This window comes from Rosa chinensis, chromosome 4, assembly GCF_002994745.2.
Source record: "Rosa chinensis cultivar Old Blush chromosome 4, RchiOBHm-V2, whole genome shotgun sequence".
Taxonomy (NCBI): domain Eukaryota; kingdom Viridiplantae; phylum Streptophyta; class Magnoliopsida; order Rosales; family Rosaceae; genus Rosa; species Rosa chinensis.
The window spans coordinates 40,438,027-40,464,533 of NC_037091.1; the positions used below are offsets into that span (position 1 = coordinate 40,438,027).

General features: G+C 38.4%; 1 protein-coding gene across 1 annotated transcript; it reads left to right on the forward strand.

Moving 5' to 3' along the window:
- The first annotated feature begins 4,584 nt into the window (after window positions 1-4,584).
- Window positions 4,585-5,588, forward strand: LOC112199306. The gene is made up of 2 exons (XM_040518753.1): window positions 4,585-5,425; window positions 5,557-5,588. Exons 1-2 carry the CDS (start codon window positions 4,585-4,587, stop codon window positions 5,586-5,588), a joined length of 873 nt encoding a protein of 290 aa, XP_040374687.1.
- The last annotated feature ends 20,919 nt before the right edge of the window (window positions 5,589-26,507 follow it).

Sequence of the window (26,507 nt, forward strand, 5' to 3'; positions counted from 1 at the left end):
ACCTCTTTGGATACTTTTTACCATCAAACATCCAATTTTGCCCCTCTATCTTTCTCTCTACACCTCCTCTCATTTGTGAAAATGATTTAGTAGCAAACAAAGAAGATGATGCCCAATTTCAAATAGTTGCAGAAAGACATCAACTTGACAAAGATAAATATGGGGTCGTTAAGGATTTTGCAACCAAGATTTTGCAACAAAGGATAACACTAGTTGAGACGAATGGGATAATATTGAAGACTAAGTTGCTTAAAATGGCTTGCTCAATTGATCTTTTTCATATGATTGCTGGAGCGGTGGAGCCTCCTAAAGTTGTTTGGGTGGCCCTTTAGAAATTGGGTGTTGTGCATAAAGGCTTATTGCAATGTAATGTCTAGTATTTGATTGAATATATTGTTTGTTTGTGTATATGTGTTTTTTTTCCTTCTTCTGTTTTGCTTTTGATGTTAGTGAATCAAAAGAAAGAGAGGTTAGATAGAGAGAGAGGAGGGTAGAGACGATCTGGGGATGTAGAGAAACTAGACCAGACGCATGGATGAATGAAACTGGATATGAGAGACGCAAAATAAGATTTTAATCTTTTTTTTTTTATCTGAAGAGGGGCAAAATAAGATTTGTAAATATTCAAAAATAAGATGAGGTCCAGATGCTAATATAGGAGATATGAATAGAAGCACTCTTAAAGATTAATGAATTATTTCTTTTGTCAATAACTTATATGTAATTTGTTATTATTTTAATCATAACGGAAAAAATGTCAAGATTCCTGTTTACCTACTTGAACTTTTTGTCATTCTTCATGTTAGTCCCTAAAGTTTCGATTTCATCAAGATTACCCCTGAACTCCCAATTTTAATCAGCCGTGTCTAATTCTTCAAATTCCATCCAAAATTTCTGTCAAGTGATGACATGGCAGGAGACAGAATGGATTAATTCCAATACTACCCTTGTGAATGTTTTTCCATTTTTTTTTTAGGGGAAATGATCATTTACCCAATTTTAGCTTAAAAATTGCCCACTTGCTCCACTAACAGTTTTTTAACCCCATTTACCCAAAACACTCTAAGGGATTATTTCCCTAATACCCAATTAATTTTTTTTTTATTCTTTTTATTTATTTTTGAGACTTTTTTGCCCTCTCCTTCTTTCTCACTTAGAGAGAGAAGTCATCCTTCACCTTGCTGTGCTCTGGTGACCAGTGGCCGGGCGCCGACTCCGGCGACCGGTGACCGGACTCCTGCGACCGATGACAGGAATCCGGAATCCGACTATTGGACTGGTGACCGGATTCCGGCGTCTAAATTTATTAATACCCAGTAACCAGATTATTACCCCCAATAATCATATTATTGCCCCCCAATACTCATATTATTGCCTCCCAATAATCATATTATTGCCCTCCAAAATCATATTATTGCCGTCCAGTGAATTGTATAAACTCCCAAAACTAAAATGAATACACTACAGGCACAATTGATCAATTTATATGCAAATTATTGCCCCCCAATACTCATATTATTGCCTCCCAAAATCATATTATTGTCGTCCAGTGAATTGTATAAACTCCCAAAACCAAAATGAATACACTACAGGCACAATTGATCAATTTATATGCATATTATTGCCCCCCAATACTCGTATTATTGCCTCCCAATAATCATATTATTGCCCCGCAATAGACATGTATAACTGTAACGTCCCGTATCTCAATTACCCGTTTACTAGTCATTTGGACGGTAAACGACTTTTATTTTCACTTTTACTATCGTTTCAGTACGTTTAGTGGCCCTAAAAGTCGACTTTTTGTTCGGGCCAAAATTTGAGAAAATTTCCTTCATGAAAGTTGTTGGGGACGTTAAACCGAGCGCGTGCATATGTAGTGTGTAAAAATCGGAGTTCGTATGCGAAAGTTATGAGCGAAATAAGGAAGTTACTGTTCATGGTAAAATTTTGATAAAAATAGAAAATTACCGAGGTAGGTTTCCATTTCCGGAAACCCACCCCTTCCTCTTTCTCTCTCCTCTCCCCCGACCTCTCTCTTCTCCGTTCGGCCCTTTTTCTTTCTCCCTTCGATTTACCGCTTTCCGGCCACCAACCGGCGTGCAACCGGTCATCAGAGGAGCGCCTCCTCCCTCCCATCACCCTAGTAACCTTGGTTTTCGACGATTTGACTGGAAAAGCTCGGATCGAAGCCAAATTCCCCCCGGCTGCAGTTTGAAGTTTTTGCCGATATCCGGCGATTCCGGCCACCTCCGGTCCCCATCTCGCCGTCGAAGGTTCGGTTTTCATCACTGATCATTTCCCCTATGGCCTTGTATCACGATTTGTTGTGTAGATGCCGAATTGACGAATTGAAATTCTAGGGTTCTTGAGGATTTCTGGGTTTTTGTTCATTGATCGATTTCGGCCGTTTTTAATTGTTATTTGGGAATGTTGTAGTTGAGAAGTTGAATCAGTGTGTTGAGAAGGTGCTACTGTCAAATTTTGGTGTCCATTGGAGTTGGTGACAGTGGCGGCGGCGCCGCCACTGTGGGCTGCTGTAACGGCGGCTAGGGTAGCTTTTTAATTTCAATTTCTGGCTAGTTAAATTCTATAATTATCATAGAGCTTGTATGTGAAGTTTGGTGAATTTTGGAGGAGTTTGGAATTGTTTGTGAATTTCCGAAGTTTGGGAGTTTCGGTTGTTGAATTGTGGGAATCCGACCTTCGGATTTCCCTTGTTCCGATATGGAATACATCAATCGACGGATGGATATTAATGGTGAAGTTTGATTGGGTGTGGAAGAGGATTGGAGAAGTTGAGGTTTTGGGTTTTGAGATTTAATTATTGATTATCGTAAATATTTAGCAATTTGTTGTTTACGGATTATAATTGTGTACAGGACGTGATACCGACCTATCGCTCGACGAGGATCCTTACGCTTGGATACCACGTTAGCCGTATATCGTGAGTGGACTTTTATTTTTTTAAAGAATGATGCATGCATTTATTTAAACAGTTCCGAAGTTGAATTATTTATCAATTTACTTCCTTGAGCAAACGGTTATTTTCGGAGACGGTTTTGGTTAATTGATTTACTTGGAGATTTTATGGCGTGCGGGGTCACGTCATTGGATTACGCTTATCTTCTTTTATTTATTTATTTCCGGTGTGATTCCCGGATTTATACTATTTATATTATACTTATATTCGACAATTTGAGATTCGATGAAGTTAATCCTTATACTCATTTATATCCTATTTATTTTTTGATGATGAGATTATCTTGGCGTGTGGGTCACGTCATGGGAAATTCTTTTACGAGATATGGGGAAGCCTTATGTATTTGTGATTTTACTGTGGTTTTCGGATTTTGTTTTGCCATACTTTGGGTGACTTATCATTGCTAGCTTTGATCTTCCGCCTTTGTGGCGAGGTGATGGGATCACCGAAGCCCTCCGCCTTTGTGGCGCTGGTTACTGTCTTTGTGACAGTAATTCTGAAGCCCAGTATCCTATCGCTACACATAGTGGCGTAAGGGTATATTACGGGAGTAATGGGAGTACTTTAGCCTGGGAGGCTATCACCCGAGCCTGGGAGGCTCACTCGTATGGCTATCGTCTTCCCCTACTCATTATACTATTTTCGACTAGCGGGGCTAGTCCGATTTGTTTTAGCCAGCGGGGCTGGTTCTATTTCTTTGAGTATCGGAGTTTCCACTTTTTTTGTTTTTCGTATGTGACTAGCGGGGCTAGTCGGCCTTCAAGAGCGAAACTCCTCTTATTTTTATTTTGTTAATCATTGCATGCATCGGGAGTTTTATTGGGATAATTGTGGAAAAGTATAAAACCCTTTTTCTTTCAATTATTTATTTTTGTCCACTCACGCTAACGTTTTTATATACTTTTCCCTGGGCCCTTCGGTTTCAAATGCCCAGATTGCAGTACTGTTGCTCGGTGTACGAGTGTGAGCCATAGTGACCGCACCTGCTTCCGCCATCACCTTCTGTAGGTTACCTGTTTAACCTACTGTATTCCTTGTCTATTTATATTCCTAGAATGCTCTGATTACTAAGGGATATGTGACCCAACTTATATGTATTATATTTGGGGTCTATGACCTAACTTTGGTGATTGTAGTGACTTATACCCTTTGGAGATTATGTTTAATGTTTTTAACTTTGAGATGGGTTTGGATGAATTTGGGAGCAGGGTGGCTCCAGGAGTTATGGTTGGATTATTAGAAGTGAATTATTGGTTTTCCGCAGGATTATGGGTTATCCATTTTTAAGGGAGGTTATGCCGAAATTTTTGGTAAATCTCCTTTAAAGGTGGGTCCCGCAGGGCCACTTCGGATTCCAGGGTGGAATTCGGGGCGGGTCTTGTCAGTTGGTATCAGAGCATTAGGTTGTTAGGTTCTGTAGACTTCCTTATTTCCTACTACCTTATATGCTTAGTGGCGCCTAGTACCTCCCGAGTGATGGCCCGACCGCGGCGGATCCCCATCGTATACTCTTCGGTGCTAGTGTGCTCATTATGCATGTAAAGTAGATAGGTTAATATCCTAATCCTTGAGCCTTGTTTTCCTTCTCTTCATCAGGTGCTATGCCTCCTAGACGCCGAAGACGTGAGGAAACCCCTCATGTTGATGATGGGGGAGATACACCGCAGAATCTTGCAGATGCGTTTGGACAGTTCTTTCAGCAGTTTGCTGCCGTACTCCCCGGTTCACGCACTGACTATACTGTGGAGCGTGCTAGGAGAAACGGGGCTCAGACTTTTGCTTCCGCCACATCTCCTGTAGAGGCTCAGCGGTGGCTTGATAGGATGGAGAGAGTGTTCTCCCAGATGGAGCTCCCAGAGGACAGGAAGGTTAATTTGGCGGTGCAGTTCCTGGAGGATACCGCCTGGCATTGGTGGACTGGTGTTGTCAATGACCCTGCAAATGCTGGCCCGATGACGTGGGATATGTTCAAGGCCCATTTCTGTGGACGGTACTTTAGTGATGCCCACCTTAATCGGATGCAAGACCAGTTCTTGAGCTTGGTGAAGAGGGATGAGCAGTCAGTGTTGGATTTTGAGCAGGAGTTTCTCTCTTTGGCCCATCATGTGCCGGATTTGGTTCATACTGAGCAAAGTAAGATTCGTAGATTTGTCTTGGGACTTGGAGGAAAGTTTAAGGATAAGATGTTAGGCACACCGTACCGTAGCTTTGCTGAGGCAGTATCTTATGCCATGGACATTGAGTCAGACTCACCTGCTGGATTTCACCCTAGGGATTCTGGCGGCCCTAGCCAGGGTCCATCTAAGAGGGCTGCTTCCACTTCTGGTTCAGGATCTTCTGGAGGTAGTAGATTTGTCAGTTCAGACTCGACCACCTTACCGGATTTTGGAGGACTTAATGTGGGAGGTGGACAGTCTGAGTGGCAGTTCAGTGACAGCACAGGTCAGTACGGTGGTACCTCAGAGGGATTCCATACTTGGAGGGATCGTTCCCAGCATCAAACGAGAGATGTGACGTGCTATCAGTGCGGACAGCAGGGTCATTATAGAAGGGATTGCCCTACATTGACTCAGGACGCTACTCCAAACGTCGGTCAAGGTTCTAGTCATGCATCAGGAGGGTTATCTAGCGGCACTCACACTAATTCAACCAAGGGCGACACTTCCACCAGTTCTGCCGGGGGCGGCACTCAACGGAGTAGTGGTCGTCGTGGACGTCCAGCGACACAAACAAGACTTCATGCCATGGTTCAGCGAGAGGATCACGTTCCTCTAGGTACTACCGACGGTACGACATTCCTAATCTTGAGTTATTTATTTCTCTTATATTGTTTCACCGGGGGATGGTATTCAATAGAGTTGGTTTAGTTAAGCCTTTAGTCGTTCGTGTAAATTTCGAGGACGAAATTTTTATAAGGAGGGGAGATTGTAACGTCCCGTATCTCAATTACCCGTTTACTAGTCATTTGGACGGTAAACGACTTTTATTTTCACTTTTACTATCGTTTCAGTACGTTTAGTGGCCCTAAAAGTCGACTTTTTGTTCGGGCCAAAATTTGAGAAAATTTCCTTCATGAAAGTTGTTGGGGACGTTAAACCGAGCGCGTGCATATGTAGTGCGTAAAAATCGGAGTTCGTATGCGAAAGTTATGAGCGAAATAAGGAAGTTACTGTTCATGGTAAAATTTTGATAAAAATAGAAAATTACCGAGGTAGGTTTCCATTTCCGGAAACCCACCCCTTCCTCTTTCTCTCTCCTCTCCCCCGACCTCTCTCTTCTCCGTTCGGCCCTTTTTCTTTCTCCCTTCGATTTACCGCTTTCCGGCCACCAACCGGCGTGCAACCGGTCATCAGAGGAGCGCCTCCTCCCTCCCATCACCCTAGTAACCTTGGTTTTCGACGATTTGACTGGAAAAGCTCGGATCGAAGCCAAATTCCCCCCGGCTGCAGTTTGAAGTTTTTGCCGATATCCGGCGATTCCGGCCACCTCCGGTCCCCATCTCGCCGTCGAAGGTTCGGTTTTCATCACTGATTATTTCCCCTATGGCCTTGTATCACGATTTGTTGTGTAGATGCCGAATTGACGAATTGAAATTCTAGGGTTCTTGAGGATTTCTGGGTTTTTGTTCATTGATCGATTTCAGCCGTTTTTAATTGTTATTTGGGAATGTTGTAGTTGAGAAGTTGAATCAGTGTGTTGAGAAGGTGCTACTGTCAAATTTTGGTGTCCATTGGAGTTGGTGACAGTGGCGGCGGCGCCGCCACTGTGGGCTGCTGTAACGGCGGCTAGGGTAGCTTTTTAATTTCAATTTCTGGCTAGTTAAATTCTATAATTATCATAGAGCTTGTATGTGAAGTTTGGTGAATTTTGGAGGAGTTTGGAATTGTTTGTGAATTTCCGAAGTTTGGGAGTTTCGGTTGTTGAATTGTGGGAATCCGACCTTCGGATTTCCCTTGTTCCGATATGGAATACATCAATCGACGGATGGATATTAATGGTGAAGTTTGATTGGGTGTGGAAGAGGATTGGAGAAGTTGAGGTTTTGGGTTTTGAGATTTAATTATTGATTATCGTAAATATTTAGCAATTTGTTGTTTACGGATTATAATTGTGTACAGGACGTGATACCGACCTATCGCTCGACGAGGATCCTTACGCTTGGATACCACGTTAGCCGTATATCGTGAGTGGACTTTTATTTTTTTAAAGAATGATGCATGCATTTATTTAAACAGTTCCGAAGTTGAATTATTTATCAATTTACTTCCTTGAGCAAACGGTTATTTTCGGAGACGGTTTTGGTTAATTGATTTACTTGGAGATTTTATGGCGTGCGGGGTCACGTCATTGGATTACGCTTATCTTCTTTTATTTATTTATTTCCGGTGTGATTCCCGGATTTATACTATTTATATTATACTTATATTCGACAATTTGAGATTCGATGAAGTTAATCCTTATACTCATTTATATCCTATTTATTTTTTGATGATGAGATTATCTTGGCGTGTGGGTCACGTCATGGGAAATTCTTTTACGAGATATGGGGAAGCCTTATGTATTTGTGATTTTACTGTGGTTTTCGGATTTTGTTTTGCCATACTTTGGGCGACTTATCATTGCTAGCTTTGATCTTCCGCCTTTGTGGCGAGGTGATGGGATCACCGAAGCCCTCCGCCTTTGTGGCGCTGGTTACTGTCTTTGTGACAGTAATTCTGAAGCCCAGTACCCTATCGCTACACATAGTGGCGTAAGGGTATATTACGGGAGTAATGAGAGTACTTTAGCCTGGGAGGCTATCACCCGAGCCTGGGAGGCTCACTCGTATGGCTATCGTCTTCCCCTACTCATTATACTATTTTCGACTAGCGGGGCTAGTCCGATTTGTTTTAGCCAGCGGGGCTGGTTCTATTTCTTTGAGTATCGGAGTTTCCACTTTTTTTGTTTTTCGTATGTGACTAGCGGGGCTAGTCGGCCTTCAAGAGCGAAACTCCTCTTATTTTTATTTTGTTAATCATTGCATGCATCGGGAGTTTTATTGGGATAATTGTGGAAAAGTATAAAACCCTTTTTCTTTCAATTATTTATTTTTGTCCACTCACGCTAACGTTTTTATATACTTTTCCCTGGGCCCTTCGGTTTCAAATGCCCAGATTGCAGTACTGTTGCTCGGTGTACGAGTGTGAGCCATAGTGACCGCACCTGCTTCCGCCATCACCTTCTGTAGGTTACCTGTTTAACCTACTGTATTCCTTGTCTATTTATATTCCTAGAATGCTCTGATTACTAAGGGATATGTGACCCAACTTATATGTATTATATTTGGGGTCTATGACCTAACTTTGGTGATTGTAGTGACTTATACCCTTTGGAGATTATGTTTAATGTTTTTAACTTTGAGATGGGTTTGGATGAATTTGGGAGCAGGGTGGCTCCAGGAGTTATGGTTGGATTATTAGAAGTGAATTATTGGTTTTCCGCAGGATTATGGGTTATCCATTTTTAAGGGAGGTTATGCCGAAATTTTTGGTAAATCTCCTTTAAAGGTGGGTCCCGCAGGGCCACTTCGGATTCCAGGGTGGAATTCGGGGCGGGTCTTGTCAATAACTACTCAATAAAACTTTTTTTTTTCATTCTTGTTTCTTCTTTCTTTATAATCCTTCTCCCAAATTTACCAAAAAAAAAAAAAAAGAACTTGAGAGAATTTCATAGAAGAAGAAGAAGAGAGAGAAAGTTTGCAATGGCGAACGAGAAGCCACTGAGGAAAATTGCCGGAAAAAAAAAAAAAAAAAAAACCATTGAAATCAGAAAAAAAAAAAAAAAAAAAAAAAAAAACCATCATAATTTTTATCCGGCCACCCACGCTTCCCTTGTGGACACGCATGCTTCTCCAGCCCTGTTCCGGCACGATTCCGACTGGACCGCCTTCGTCTTCTCCAGTCGCTCACCTGCAGCCCATCTCCGACCGGTCTCAATTTGGTAAGGTTCCGGCACCGCAGCGGGATGGGAGCTTCAGATCGGTGATTGGCACCAGAACGGTGTTCGACGATTGACGGTGGGCTTGAGGTCGACGAAGATGGGGGCTTGGGATGTGCTAGCTGGCGCCGGGCTCGATGTCGACGAAGAAGTTTTTTAAGGCGTGGTCGCCACTGCCGGCTAGAGAGAGAGAGAGAGAGAGAGTCCGGGAGGAGAGAGAGTCTGAGAGGAGAGATATCTGTGAGTTTCAATTTGATTAATAGGGGCAAAACTGTCAGTAGATGTTGAATTGGGTAAATGGGGTTAGAAAACTCTTAGTGGAGCAAGTGGGTAATTTTTAAGCTGAAATTGGGTAAGTGGTCACGGCCCCCTTTTTTTAACCAAAAAAAAATATAATACATAAATGAATATATTTATACTCTCTTCACTTGTTCTCTGCCCAATATCAATAACACAGGCTTGAAAGATAAAAAATTTCAGCAATTTTGAATCAGCATACAACCTCCAACATCTTAGACATGCAATCTCTCACCCTGAGCCCAGATGATAACAGCCCTCCTCTGATGCTAGCTATCCATTGATCTATTCAGACTTAACCACTGGCCTAATCTTGCATAGGCCATTTTGCAAGTATAAGTATTAAACATCTTAGTATCAGTGTTCTAAAACTCTGCCGCCTAGGCTCTGGGCGGCAGCTCTCCGACTCGAGTAATGCCAAATCGGCAGGTTGGGCGGCCCGCTAAGAGGCCTAGGAGGCCTATCTAGGCGAGTTTCTGCCTCTCTCTCATATTAGCGGGAGGAAGAGATCGAGGTGATCTGGAAATCAGATAGAGATTGATAGATTGAGAAAAGAGATCGATGAGACTAAATCAATTGTAAGATTGATAGGGAAAGAGAGAGCTAGAGAGGATTTGTGATCTGAAATTGATCAAGACTCAATTTGGGTAGTGGATTTTGGCAACTCGATCTGGGTATAATTCAATGTTGTTCAATGATAACTAGCTTGGAACTCGATCCAAGTATTTTCCATAGAAAGTTCTATGATAACTGAAACTCGATCTGGGTTTTCCAATGATGTTCTTTGATTGTTCATGACGCTCATAAACTTGAACTCCTGCTTGAAAGACTTGATCTTGGAAAGTCGTTTGCTTCTTCTTCTTTTTCGTCGAAGTGGTCAGTGACAGCTAGCTGGCATTTGTTGCTTCTCATTTTTTTTTTTTTTTTTTGGAGAAGCATTGAAAGCTAGCTCGCATTTGGTATTAACAAAGAGTAAAATAAAAATGGTTGGTGGTTGGAAATGACTTAAGCTAGAGTTATCCATTGAATGGTTAATTTTATGAAACTGTCATTATTATTCAACTTAAGCTAGTCCAACAGTCATCAATTAATCCAATATATAATCAACCATTATATATAATAACCTCGGTTTAAGCTAGAGTTAGATAAGTTGGGTAATGGAGTTTTATAAAGAAGTAAAATAATAATGCAATATGCTTGAATATGTTTTATATATCCTTAGTTATATAATTAAATGTTATAAAAATAAAATAAAGTCTAAAAAATATAAAACTGCGTGGGCGCTTGTCATCTGGCCATCGCCCGACTAGCGCCTAGTGATTTTTCAAACCTTGCTTAGTATACAGAGACTAGCAAAAAGAAAAGAAAACAGAGAAAGCAGAGCAGTTCATAGCATGATTGTAATTTCCATCTATAAAATAGGTATTGTGATGTGTCGTTCCTAGAAAGGAAAGTATTGATCATCATCTACATATTTGTGAAGAAGTAAACAAGAATCAGATAATGTATTCCATCACTAGAATCAAGTCAAGTATGATTAATAAGAGCCTCTTCTCTAAAGCAAATTAGCAACTCTAAAATCAAAAACCCAAGACAAGGAACAAAAAGAAAAGAATCTGATATCAATCCTCACATTAAGTTTATTGCTTGCTTTAAATATTATCGTTAGCAAAGAATAAACACAAACTCAATTCAAATTTCATAATAAGGTCATTATTCCTACAAACCAAACCAACAAAGAACAAAGTAAAAGATGATAGCTTTTCACGACTAGGACCTCCAAAACTAAAAGCTCACCTGAAAGTGTAGTGCAGAGAGAAAATCTAAAGCCTAAGAGTATATGAAAGAAACCCAGTTCACAAAACAAGCTGCTTTAAGCCAATAGGTAGCTGCGTTGAAGGAATGAGACTGAAAAATGAAAGCAAAGCTGTGAGCTGGGCTTGCTTCTTTTCTGTTGTTAACAGTAGTGATAGATCTAGTGAACCAAATGCAAAAGAAGACATAATTGGTCACAGCTTCCACAGCAAACCCTATAATGAATCTAACCAACTAACTCTAAATTATCAAATATCCAAAACTTCCTTGAACCTAGATAGATTTAATAGAGACAAAACCCAATTTCCAAAATCTCATATTCAAACTCACAAAGCATGAAACTTGATAACAAAACAAACACAATTGAAAATGGACAAAACCCAGGAGATTTCTTGAATTCGAGCTCTAGCTCTTCTTCGGAGTCATACTTCATGTACAGGTCGAGATCGAGGTCGTCGTCTTCGTGCTACAACCCGCGAGGCCCAAACCCATCCGGACCAGTGTCTTATTGACTCAACCAGAAACCCATAAAAAGCCGATGCAAGAAAACGGGTTCATGAAGACGAAATCCTAGGCGTTGAAGATTTACGGCGTTTTGAAGAAGGTGAAGCAACCAATTTCACTAGGTGGAAGCTCGCTGATTTCTCAATTTCATTTTCAACAGCAGAAATGGAAAGGAGGAAAACCCAGTCATGTAAACAGATTGGGATTGATTCTGAGAGACCAAGTCGAAAACCCAGTACTTTTCCAAGCTAAGAGAGCTAAAAAGTCATAGAGAACTGAAGAATTGAAGAAATGGTGAAGAAGTGAGAAAATTGAAGAAAAAGATTAGTTTTTTTTTTCATTTTGGTTTGACAAAGAGCATTATAGGAATTTAGCAATTTTGTCTCTTACCATGTCATCACTTGACGGAAGATTTGGATGGAGCTTCGAGAATTGACATGCACTACTACAATAAGTTAATCAGACGACAGATATTTGGAGTTGTCTGATGACCAGCCTCACTGTGGTCTAAAGGAGTGTTGTGTGATTGAAAAATCACACAACGGTGATTTCACGTTGTGTGACAATACTTTGCTCAACATAATACATGTTTCTGTTGTGTGAATTCTGCGCAGGCATGTGCCTGGCATGGCATGCGCAGGAATGTGTCGACACATTCAGACAACAGAAGAAGGAATTTGCCGTTGTCTGAGATTCATAACACATAACAGTTATAACTTATTCTTTGTTGTCTGAGATTAATAACAGACAACAGATATAACTCGTTCTTTGTTGTCTGAGATAAGTAACACAGAACCGAAGTGAAATGATCACCCTTGTCTGTTGATTACTCAGACAACATAGATGATTTTATTTCCGTTGTGTGTTATGAATCTCACACAACATAATTTTGTTTTCTTTTATTGTTGGTTGTTAGTTCACACAACAAATTCTTTTTATCAACCATTGTGTGAGTAACATTAGGTTTGTTGTCTGAGCTTGCTTCTCACAACATTGTTTTGAGCTGTTGTTCGTTCATTACGTATTCCGTACCTGGAATATCTTTTTATAAATAATGCTCCATATTACCACATAAAACCACATTAATCCATATCATATAAATTTTCAAACTTCCAAACATTCAAGTTTTTAGATAATGTATCAAACAAGAAAGCCTTCCTAGCTACTTCCTACACATGAATCAAAAGCATTATTCCTAGTTGCTAGCTAGACCCATGAATCAAACTTGGTAGCTCATATGCTGAAAGGAGGTAATCCATATCACTTGCTTCTCAAGCTCTAAGATCCCACTCCAAAACTCATTTACGTTGCTTCTCGAGCTTTAGATCATTACCACATTGTGGGCATCCTTGTTATGGCTCTAATGTCTTCCTTCCCAGTCCTCACTGTTATAATTGAAGACTGTTGAAAACCAAAAAAACGTTAACAAAGACATAAGCAACATAAATGACCATGAAAAAGGACCAAAAAATTAAATGAAATGTTACATGACAATATATGCAGCAATAACTAATGCAGAATGAAAGAGAGTTAAGTGGTGATGCATAATCATTTTGGTTGCTGTCATTTATGCCATTTGAATAGCTCATTAGTATTTAAGATGCTGTCATTTAAGTGCAGAGACGATAAGACAAAGAAAGGACAATAGTGTAGTTAAGAAACGATAAATGAATCTATCAATGCAGTACGTTTTTACTCTATCATTTAACGATGGCAAAGAGCAATGCCTGCAAGACAAACCAACTCTATAACACCCGAAATAAGTCCTAGACAAATGTATACAGGGCTAGAGCAATACAGACTAAACAAATCAAACCAGGCTAGGCATGAACTCATATCACAAATTCAAGGTAGTAAAACATAAACTGAGTCATTGATTAATAATTCAAATGCACTAGCAACCAAATAACTGCAGGCCAAGGGTACCCTCACAGATGACAATGACCTCAATGTTCAATGACCTCACAAATAATCAAACATTAAATTTCTCCTGGACAATTATAAAGTTCAGAAGTACTTGTAAGCATTAGCATACTAGATAGCAAAACCAATGAGATGAAACAGGGGAAGCTACTGCCTACCAAAAATGAATCCAAAACTAAGTTTCTAGGAATATAGCGCACCTCATTCGTTTACCTGCTCTGACAGAAACTCAAGTGTAAGTTGTATAAATACCTTTTCGAGATCTTTTGGATCAACACCAATCTGTAATGAGGAGAGAAGGGATAAGGCAAAGAAGTTAGCTGGGAATGCAGAGAAGGCCAACAAAACTGCAACCATAAGGAACATAACTCAAGTTCATACTCTAGAAGTCAGCATTAAGAATTCATTCATTTTGGAAGATTTATAGAGTATATCTAGATGCTAACAATACACATGTAGATAAGTAAGCCATCCAAGCATTTTGAATCTTCCTTTTTGTTTTATTAAACTTTAAGTGCTTCGATAGAATCAAAAATATAATAAGTTTGACAGAAACTTGCCATCGTGCTCGCAAGGTGCGTATTTTTACAATTGGCTCAACCTTTTCCCAATAAACCTCGCTCCATATGGATTATCTCTGTTTTATTTCATTCTTTAGTTCCTGAAAATGGAAAGATATAGATAATGTCTCAGAAATTTTACATCAAGAAAGCAGTGAAACAGCAGATAGTATAATAAAATTTCAAACAGAAAGCTTAACAGTAAATCAAAAGAACATAAAGCAAATTGGACAACAAAAGTGTGTGCGCGCGCATGAGTATACATACAGCATAAAGAAATAAGCCATCTTAAGATAACCAAAACTGGTTTCCATTACCTAAATAAGCACAGGAGGAAGATAGCATACAACAAGTTCTGGTAGTATAACTAAATTTTGATGGTTACTAAATAAAAGAGATTCTATCTCCGACCTAGTGAAAACTGAAAATGCATATATAAAATTGCAACTAACTCACAGTAGAGTTCCATTAATATGAAGGCTTGTTCTAATTACAACAATTTCGAAGAGTAACAAAAGAAATTACTAACCTCCAGAAAAATTGAACTTTTTCACGAGGTGCATAAGGCTCGTAGATAAATCCTGGACTTGTCATGGAAACTCTAAGTGCTCCCTGCATATATCATAAGGTAAACACATATGACATGATTGCTTCTCTGGAATACGAGACAGAATAGACAACGAGAAGTTCAATGGTCATGAATAATGCACAAGATGACGGTCACCCCTCTAAACCTTTATAGTGAAGTTCACTAGTTCTTTCAGCAAAGTACTAATGGAAAATATATTAACAAGAAGAACTAAATCGAAGGATTTACGGTATGAATTGAGAAGCTATTTTGTGACATTCTTGGAAGATAATTCAATGACACGAACAAAAGCATTGCAGGGATACGAACAAAATTCAATGGAAAGATAATTCAATTAGAGATATACCTTTAACAATATAAGCTTCTTTACGCTTAGTCGATCATCCACTAATCCAAAGCCATTAGGTGGCCATACCTAATAATTACATGAAAGAAGAAAATTTTAGGTCTTCCTAAAAGCATAAAAAGAGGCCATAAACATTACTTACTGTGCAAAGTATATACAAAATTAGCATAGTGGATTACTTATTCAGTAATCACTTTTTTAAAAGAATACATGACAAAGAGCAAAACAATGAGTCAATTAGGAATCCATACCCAAATAAACGAATAAATATCCATGCCCATTGAATTAAACTTCATGACGGAAAAATTTTCCACAAATATAGGAAGACAACAGAAATTAAGTTGAAGACAATATGAAAATGCAAATGAGACTTCAATTGACAATAAGCAAGAGTACTTTTCTAAAATGATGTCAGGGAAGTTTTACTACATCCATTAATGGCATGCAGTGTACATCAAACACCATGCAATCAAAAGATTAAAGAGGTATCCATGAAATTCACAGAATATGGCCAAATTTCTGATACTAATTAAGTTCTAGAAAAAGAGAACTTGCCTGAAAAGAAAACAATTAGTTCAAGCACAAAGCAATGCAAACCAAAAGTAATGCTTGAGTCTGTCAGAAATAAAAGGACAAACAAAATGTACTGAAAATTCTTCACCAAGGGCAGAAAACCAATTTTGTTAGTTTTTTTTTACGGGACATGATCCATTAGTGGTAGCATGTATCTATCCACTCTGATTTTCATTCCACTAGGGTTCTTGAAACACATAGGTTTCACACATTGCAGCCAAAATATGTTAGCTTTCAGCTATGCATTATGCCTAAGAAACAAATCAACCAAACTTATGAGCTCACACGAAGTCTTCATACCAAGTGTACTGAAAATTTTCTATTTGAAACATTGACTGCAACATTATTTTTGTGCTTTCAACAAAACTGAAGATTACATGTACCAGTCCCCACAAAGAAGTATTAACACACTTCTTCTCAATTAAAAATTCCCATCTTTGTTCCCTACAATGCCCTACCCTAAAACAATAAAGGAGAAACAATGATGATGTCTAGCGAAGACAAGGAGATGCTAAGACATTCATAAATCATGCAAAAACAAGGAAATAGTGATAATACATTCATAAATATGCCAAAGAAATGGAATCGTACCTGAATCACAACCAAGATTCAGTGCCAAAGCTTTGAATTTGTTGCTAGTGTCCAAAGCTCTCATATTATCAAAATCTAGATCGGCAGATTGTGATTTTCCAGTTCACTAACTTCGTTGCTTCTTGAACTGTGCTCCGATTCGTACACGAAGTTGCCTGAAATTCCAGAAATTAGAAAGAAATTGAAAGATCATAGATTATAGGAGGAAGAAATTAGCAGATGAGCTGAAAAAACGACGGGCAAAACCCTTTTATTTGTTGCTTCTCTTCCAATCTGAGAAATAAGGTAACCAAAACAATCAAACCCACAACAATCTGAATTAGATTCTCACCGTTTCCAACTAAAGTAAGCTCAGCCTATCTAACCCAAAATGAAGAAATTAACTTCACAGCAGAATCAGAATCCATTAGCCGGAATGCGAGAAAGGCTTACGGAAGCGAGCCGCGAGAGAGAGAGAGAGAGACAGAGAGAGACAGAGAGAGATAGAGCGGGAGGCGGAAGGGAAGCGGAGAAAAACCAAAACCTGGAGGAAGCTGTTGAGGACGGTCACAGCGAGGGAGAAGAGGGTGAAGGTGAGGAAGGGGAAGGAAGAGGCTCATATGAAATCGAAGCCATTCACCGGAAAAGGGTTCGAAAGGTAGTACTGCCTGAGATCTAGATGGGTTTCTAGGTTCAAGGTCGAGAGAGAGCGGAGATAGGTTTCTAGGTATAAGGTTGAGAGAGAGCAGAGATGGGTTCGAGTGTCGAGAGAAGGGCTGTGTTTTTTCCTTTTTCATTCTTTCTTTTGGACACGATGTGCAATTAAACCTAGCTAAAAATTCTCCAAGTTATTCACACAACAGAAATCTCACTAACTGTCTTCTGAGTGCATCACTAAAAATCAAAATGTGAAATCATGGAGGGAAACATGGCGCCTTCAGCATTTTGGCTCAAAATGTTGCCGCCCAGTTCCATCTTCACACAACAGAAAATCTTAAATCTGTTGTACAATTACAACAGCTTGCACTAGGCCTATCTAGGGGAAGACATTCAAGCAAGCTTCCTCAAACTTTGATGCTTAGTTTTTCAATCACACAACGGAAATAGTAAAACCCGTTGTCCTAGTAGCCCAAATTTCAGTGTTTCAAGAGCCAACCAAGACTCCAAAGTGGAGGGAAATCTGCCGCTAAATTTTTTAAGACTCAGACGACAGAATTACTTCGTTTCCATTGTGCAATGTAGTTCTGATAAAAAAGTTTTCACTTTATTGGCATTCACACAACAGAATATAACAAGTACCGTTGTGCAATAAAGCTTACTTAAACACACAACAGATGATTTCTGTTCCGTTGTGTGATTAGTGTTGTGTGATTAACTTTTTGTAGTAGTGACGGCTGATTAAAATTGAGAGTGCAGGGGTAATCTTGATGAAATTAAAAGAATATAGACTAACATGAAGATTGCCCTAAAGTTGGAGTAGGTAAACTGAAATTAATCTTAAAAAAAATTAACCAAATAAAAACTTCAGTAAAAAAATACTGAAAACCACCACCCTCACAAACATGAAAATACAACAACAATAGTAGTGGTAATATAAGATGGTCACGTCCACTCTATCATCTATGCAATATGTAAGAGAACTGTTGTTGACAACTACATAACCGATTCTTTTTACCATTATAATCCTCAAAGAATAATAAAACAAAAAACTATGGATAACATTTTAATCAATATAGATAAAATTGTCAAAAACAAAATAAAATAATTAACTAAATAAGATGTAGTCTAAAAGTTGCTTAAAACTACTTGCTCTATAATACAACCACCCATAACTCTCACACTCCTCAGGTGTGTTGGCATTTTCTAGTTCTAATGAGGTAAATCAAACATGATAATACAAAAGTCATTTTACAATCCATACTCCATGTTTCTTTTTTATTATCCAGTTTTGTTTTTTTGTAGTGTGGATTGTAAAATATGTGATGTAAGATACTAAAAAATGAAACATAGAGTATGAATTATAAAATGAGCAGTATAAATTTTCATTTGCCTACAAGTCGTGTCCGCTGTATTATTTTAGTAAAGTGAATCAAAACAATTAGTGTTGAAATAAATAAATAAATCATTAGATGACCCTACAAACATTTGTTTCAAACTGTATGTGTGTCAGGATATTTGAAAACAAACTATTGTCACACTAAGTTGTTATGTCGTACTTGTGGACCTAAGCTAAAGTTATACTCTCCTCTCTCTCTCTCTCTCTCTCTCTCTCTCTCTCTCTCTCTCTCTCTCTCTCTTTTGGTCAAAAATTCATGTTTTTGGGGTTTAGAAGAATGAATGTGGTGTAAAAGTTAACAACTAACAAATATGCATAAGATCATAATTAAATTTACGCTACTCGTTATTTGGGGTGGGGGCCAAAATTCAAGCCCAATGGTCTAAACTTTGACATGCATAATTGAAGAGAAAATACAACACAAACCCAAAGCCCAATGTGAAGAGAATGGGAATCCATTAGTGCTTTCAAAATTTTCATTCATTTCCTACCATTATCAATCTTCCTTTCTATGACCAACAACAAGAGAGTTGTCCCATTTCTTCAGCTACACAAACATGAAACATATAACACCAAAATCATAAGAATTTTAGCTTACATAAGGGCATTCCAGCCATGAGATTATGAATTCCTTTTCTAGAACAAAACCATCTTTCCATTCACGCTGCCATGCTACTAGCATCAGGGTAATAAGTTTTACAACACTATAGTAAATTAAAGCCTATGGCACACCAGCTACCGCTAACTCCATTTTACAGTTAATCAATTTCACCTTTTAAACTACAATTTTAGGAGGTACCTTGTAGTTCATTCCTATACCTACAACAACTTCTCAATTATGGACACCATAAATATGAGTTATTGCTCCGAAGGGGTCATCCAACACCCATGTCACAAGGCCACAAACATGCCTAAGTAAGAGATCACCCAAATATATCTATTTATTCAAACTCTTTTAACACAATCATGTGAGAGATCCCAGATCGCATTATGAAAACCCGATAATAGAAAAATCAAATTCATAATACGTGTAACAATAGGATTACTTTTAAAGAAATTTTAAACTTCAATATCAATAAAAGAAGAAAAAACTTGAGTTGAAATTAGAGCTTCTAAACATTCTTTTCTAAAGGGCCGGAATGGTTCGGTACAGCCTACCAGCTCGAGGCATCCAATATAGAGTAGCAAGACCACCTGCATATCCTTGCCTAGTTTCATCGTTCTCCACCACCAACCCGCTATCGAGGCCAGTACCAACTAAAGCAAAATTCAAGCGGCCTGGATCCCATATCCAAGTTGTGATATAGGCACCTCATATCAGATTTGTCATGTTGAGATCAATAGTGAATCCTTAACCGGAGCCAACCAAGATTGAGGGGCCACGAGCTTGAGAAGACTAAAATGAAAGCGTCTAAGGATTGTTGCAATAAGATGCGGCAGCCATGACTACTTGGAGCATATCAAAGAAATAGAGGAGGAGGAGACACCCGTACTCAAGTTGTGCGACATCAAAAGTGTCAGAGTAGATCTCCATTTGAGATGGAGGTAGGTATAGAGAAGTTGATAGCCAGGGAGAAACCCTAGCACACCCATCTCCTTGTTGGTGACTACACAATCTCTTGCGTCTTTCTTGATGATATAACAAATGGACAAAAATTGTAAAATGAAAATTAAAATAGGCAAGAATCTTTTAGATCATCATTTTTTTTTTCTTTTTCAAATAGGACTTTCATTGAAACATAACCAATATACTCGCTTAGAATTAGGGTTATCAATGGGTCATGTTGTGTCAGGTTTGCGTTGAGTCATAGTATTTCTCTAGTCACAGGAGACAAATCCAAACTATTAAATCGTATCGAAAATTTAAATTCAAACTCAACCTATTTATTAAACAGGTTACCCGTTTCCAACCTACTTAACCCATTTAATAAATAGGTTGTGCCATGTTGGACAAAATGACTCATTTAAAAATTAACATTGCAGTCCATTTAAATTAAAAAATGCATAAATTGATTAAATTCACTAAAAACTTCACAAGACAAATAATATAAATAATTATACATAATTCATGACTAATTAAATCTAATAATGAATAAGAAAAATATTTCAAGTTGCCCAATTCTAAGATCAAATACTCCAAACTTCCAAAATTTCAAGAAGATATATAGCATAGTCCATAGTTAATGGATTATATAGGTTCACTTCGTATTGGGCCGCCGACCCATTTATTAACTGGGTCATGGCGGGTTGAACCACAACCGACCCTCTTTTTAATCATGCGGGTTCAACCCGTTTTGTTTCAGTCATGTTATCGGGTCATGTTGAAATTGCCTGACATCTCTTATAAACTCATAAGCAGTTACAAACCATGTCTGGCTATCACTATTACACAAAGAATGGCTAGCTATTCTATGTGCTACCATATTAGCATCTCTAGGAGCATAGCTGATCATGTAATTAACATGTCCTCTCATCAACTCTTTCACTTCTTCAAACATGAAGCCCAAATTAGAGAAATTTGTATGTATCTTCTTGTTTCAATGCATGCACAAGTAATAGACAATCTATTTCGAATTTTACCTAATTATCAAGCTGCGTTTGAACCAATTTTATACCTTCATAAAGTGCTATAAGTTCAGTATGAAAAGAAGAAACCATTGATCACGTTGCTTCATTGCAGCTGCCTTGAACGTGCCACCATGGTCATGAATCACAACTCCCATTCCCCCCCTCTTCATAGAAGCAATAAAAGAGATCATCGTTTTCCTAGTGCACCTTATGTCAAATAATCAAAAATGGTTTATAGAAGACACAAGACAAATTGAGCTAATTTTTTAGCCTCATGTTTCCGTTAACATGAATTTTTTTTTTTTGTTGAATAAAAAATGTCAAAATAAATTAACAATATGAGCGAAAGTATACATAATGACTCGTTGTTTAAAGATAAGAAAAAGAGCAATCTCACTTAAACCTAGAGTTGGGAAAATAAATGTAAACTCCTACTTAAACTAGTATTTGATACCATATCAATTATTTTCAAGCCCAATAACATACGGTATGAACTGTGAGAATAATAACAACATCGATGGGATGGTAAAATGAAGTCTAGCTCAACTGATTGAACTAAATTAGGTATATATGAGTATCCTACAAATGCGTGGCAGTACCACTCAAGGTTTTAAATACTGCGATATTTCTGATATCTCTTTTTTTCGACCTACCGATATTTCTAGGGGGTTAAATATCTTATCTTTTACCATTTCTACGAAATTATTCCGACATCGTCAAATATCCCCGATATATTAGATATTTGCGATATATCCCCGATAAAGTGAAGAAATATCTGTAAAATTTGAGGTAAAAAAAAAAAACTGGTTTGTGGTAAATGTATACATTAAAACACACACACACACACATATAATTTCTTTAATAGAAAATGTTGATCTACTATAACAGTAACTCATTGTAGTAGCTTTACAGCTAATTGGTGGGCACAATGTGGGTATTCTACACCAAACATGTAGAAAATTGCAATGCTTATTTTGGCACAAACAGCTTCTTCTTCTGCGTGTGAGAGAAATTTGAGTACATTTGCTATTATTCATACCAAGCAAAGGAACTGTTTGGCATATCAGAAGTTGGAAAAGCTTGTATACTGCTACTACAACATGAAGCTGCGGCTGTGAGATAAACAGGCAAAGAATAATGTGGTCAATGAAAACAACTATATAGATCTACTTCATGTTGCAAGCGAGCCGCTTGATAATGGCATTGATCCACTTCATGATTGGATTATGCCTACACACCTCGATGATGAAGCTGGAAGACCTCTTTCACAAGTTGTAGAAACTGCAACCAATGCTGGAATCAATGTAGAGAGAGTCTTATCTAAAGAAGTTGTTAAAAACCCAAAAGATAATTCAGATAGTGATGATGTGTGGGGTGGTACAGCAACTCCAGATAGTTCTGATGATTGTGGAGAGGGTGGGAAGCGGAACAGGTGATGGAGGTGAAAGATATGAATATGGACAATCTTCTGTGGATGGAGGATTCCAATTTACCTATGAAGGTAATTTTGATCATACCACCCAAGATGAAGACCACAGAATGAGAACAGCTGGTCATGGTGCTCAAGAGAAGACCCGATATGGGAGGAGGACTAGAGGTGCAACTGATGATCAAAGTACCCCATCTGATGTTTCTTCAATTGTCTTAAGTTTTGACTCTATCAGTTTAGGCACAGAGCGCAGTGGGATCTCAAATGAATCTCATGAAGGCAACAATCAATTTGGTTATGATGCTTATGGATATAATCAATATGGAAAAGTATATGATCAGTTATCCAGTTGGGTTCATCCTTATTATCCCCTTATAGGGGAAACAGTCGGCAGCTCTAAAAAGATCTATAACTATTATGTTCATCACTACAATTCGCACTATATGGGTCATATGTCTTAGTCTGATTATTGCATTTTCGTAGACCAGCGAGCGGCTTTTCAACCGCCTAGATTCTCTTTTTGGATGTAAATGAAGTTGACATTCATATGTACTTATATGTAGTTCTAAATTTCTAATAAATTGACTTTTTTCAAAAATGACATTTTGTTACCCTGTATCCCCGATATTTCCGATATCTCCTTTTTTCAAAATACCGATACATATGAAGATACTGATATTAAAAGCCTTGGGCTTTGGACCATCAATTTTTGGCTTCCCTTCATTTGTGATATTAGTCTTGAATCCTGATGGTGATAGTTGCCCGCAACTTAAGCCAAGAGACTGATTGCCCCATTGGGGAAGGCCATAATAGATAGTTTTTGATATGATGTTGGCACATAAAGGATGTCCCAATTTCGCATGTGAATGTAATGTGTTATTGTTATTGAATTCGGAGTAATGTTATATGTATCATATTTATTTGATCGATTAATCATGTTACAAACTTTATCTTTCATTAAGTTCATTCGTTGGTCATATGACACAATGACATCAATGTTTTATAAATATAGCCAATAAATGAAATGTGTTTTTGTTAAATAAAACTTCAACAAAAAAATATATGATATTCATTAATGATTCATATAGACAAACAAACGATAATATATTATATTTCACATTTTATGGTAAGTCATTTTGAATCCATTGTATGAGTGCTCAACTCCATACCATGTTTTAAGACCTAACATCATCTACATCTCCACGGACATGGTCACATGGCATTCGAAGATGCCCATATATTGTTCAAAGTCATCTTTTAAGTCCCTATCAAAACTTTGTCTAAAAATTTCTTTTTCCTTTTTGTTTTTCTCTTAATCTTTTCCAACATCTCTTTTTCATAAGTAGGAGCATCTTCCCATCCCCCTTCTGCTTTTTTATCTAGATTAATTTTCCTCTATATATCAAGCTTTACATAGCCATCACAAACATCGTTAAAAGAAGTTGGAATCCTTCAAGGCACAAATCCAAGATTGAAGAAGTTGGAAGCGTTGAGGGCATAAACCCAAACTCCATTATTCATTCATTAAAACTTGGTTCTAGCTGTTTAATGGCTTCGTGGATCATCAACGGTTAGCCTTGATCTTACTTTTCTTTATTTCTTTGATGGGTTTGACGACACAAGGGCCATGATAATGTCCTTTTCTTCAGTATCATACTCAATGCCAACATAAGGTCTTTGCTAAACACAAGGACACATGGTTACTTGTTCAGTTGTTCTAGACAATTTTGAAAACAAAAAAATATTAAAAGGACTCCTATAATTCTCAATCAGGACAAGCAGCTTAAAGTAAATTCAAATTGTGGAAAATAACCATTAGATCAAGTTTGTCTGCTTCAATATTCTCCGCCATTGAATTTAATTTTAATGGTAGCTGAGCATAATTGAATAAGAAATTAGTTGAGCACTAAATATGACTATCCAAACTAGTGTCATGTTACATTCAAAAATCTAATAACTAACTTTTAAATCAAGATAATAATGCAACAGTAATAGACTAACTTTAGGTAGTGGTGGATCAATGATCAATCTACTACTGCTGTAACATTATATGAACTTAGTTAACCATAAAGAGCTCACATTTATGTATGATCCTATGGTATTAATACATTAATGAATTGTAAATTTCTTTTGTAAGAAGGGATATCTTTAATGTGGATCACATACGGACTTGAGAATTGCAAATCTTTAACCGACCCATATGCCTACATTTATGACACTTTCACTTTTTTTAAAAAAAAAATAGGGCCAATATGACTACCCTTAAGTCTTGATCATTAATGAAACTGCAGAATACATTGGGGGGGGGTTGAGGGGGACATTGTGCCTAAACTCTAAAATACAATAAGCATCAAGAGAACATACTGAGATAATAACAGGAGTCTCAACTAAACATATGTATTCTATCAAGCGCCAATTAGTGAAGAGTGCACTACTGGCTACTCTATTCGCTTTACAATTGTGGCCACATATCGGAAAGATAATGTTCACGCAGAGCCATAATTTACTAATACTATTAGCTTTCCCACTATGTTGCCACCGGGAAAAAAAATTCCGGTAGCAGTTAGTTTCATCCTGCCACTGGGAGGTTGCGACCATTTGATGACAATGCAAAGAACTCGCCGCCTAACTAAAGCAGACAAGACACACAAGGTGCGTAGTCTGGGACAAAGCCCGCATCGCCCTACCACAATAGGGTAGGGACTTATTGCCGGCTTAAAACCACATTCTACTAAAAGTAAAAACCAAAATACATCAAAAACAGTAAACAACCAGCAACCTAATTTGGGCCCAAAATCTGACTCCAGGTCCACAATCTAACCAAAAGAGTGAGGAGGGAACAGCCCGTTGGCCTAGCCCACCTTGCTGCCATCACCACCGCAAAACACCCACACCATTGTTGGACAACCACCTTCGGTGTACCACCAACAGCACTGCCCACCCAATCAGATATGTAGCTCCCCACTCGAACCATAGCCACTGGCGAATCAGAAACCAGAATCGTAGCCATAGCATTACAATCTCTATACCAGATCAAGTCGGAGACTAGATCCAATTCCAGCGGCCTAAGCAAAACTAACGCGAGTGCAACGCGGTCGCGCTGCCCTATCTCCTTCATGCCTACACCTCGCAACCATCGGAACACCCGGTCTGATGCCAGACTCCCTCCTAACCAAAAGAGTGAGGAGGGAACAGCCTGTTGGCCTAGCCCACCTTGCTGCCATCACCACCACAAAACACCCACACCGTTGTTGGAGAACCACCTCTGGTGTACCACCAACAGCACTGCCCACCCAATCAGATATGCAGCGTCCCACTCCAACCATAGCCACTGGTGAATCAGAAACCAGAACTTTAGCCATAGCATTACAATCTCTATACCAGATCAAGTCGGAGACCAGATCCAATTCCAGCGGCCTAAGCAAAAGTAACGCGAGTGCAACGCGGTCTACACCTCGCAACCATCGGAACACCTGGTCTGATCCTAGACTCCCTCCCCCCCACCTCGAACTGATCTGATGCAACCACCAAAGCATGCCCACAACCACCATTGTGGTGAGTTAACTGCGGATCGATACAGCTATGCCATGCCACCCATGAAACCCACAACATCCAGTTTAGATCCATGAACCTATCAATCAAATCTCGAACACCACACCAGACTAAGAGAGTAACAAACTGACGACAACAACATCCGACAACAACATCCAAGGTACGCGCCACTGGACGGAAGAAGGAAGAAGTTAAGGTTTTTAGGCGTGTGTAGGCGCGTTCTCCAGACTAGGGTTTTTTTCGCACTTGACACTTTTATTTACTTAGAATGAAAATGAAAATGAAAAGAACAATTCTAATGTATGAATTTTCTTATGTACTAACTTATATAGGTATTGGAATGAGTGTGGGTCCCACCTCATTGTCAGAAATTGATTCCTGAATAACTAGGAGTTTCATATCCAAAGGGGGGGTATGGGTTTAGGAATCAAAGCCTCAGAAATGCTTTTTTTTTACGTATTTTCAATAACCCCAGTTTACCATAACCTTAGAAATATATAAACATCTCTTAAGAAAATTTATTTTTGTGGGGGATATTTTAGTAATCAAATAAGTTTTAATTCCAATTCATGAACATTAGTAAACAACATCAATTGTAATAAGTTGTATTCCTATTCCGATTCCATATGGTAAGTAAACCTTTTAATGGAAATGAAATATTCCTATATTGATTCATTCCTTCTCTCATTCTAATTGTCTCCAATTCATGATTTTTTTCATTCCAGGTAAATAAATTTGCCATTAGATTAATCCTAAAATTAAAATT

What these genes read in the sequence shown, in the direction of transcription:
- LOC112199306 (XM_040518753.1), top strand. Translation starts at nt 4,585, where the DNA reads ATGCCTCCTAGACGCCGAAGACGTGAGGAAACCCCTCATGTTGATGAT. An exon ending in GCAGTTCAGTGACAGCACAG is followed by an intron (nt 5,426 to 5,556) that starts GTCAGTACGGTG and finishes ACATTGACTCAG; the next exon opens with GACGCTACTCCAAACGTCGG.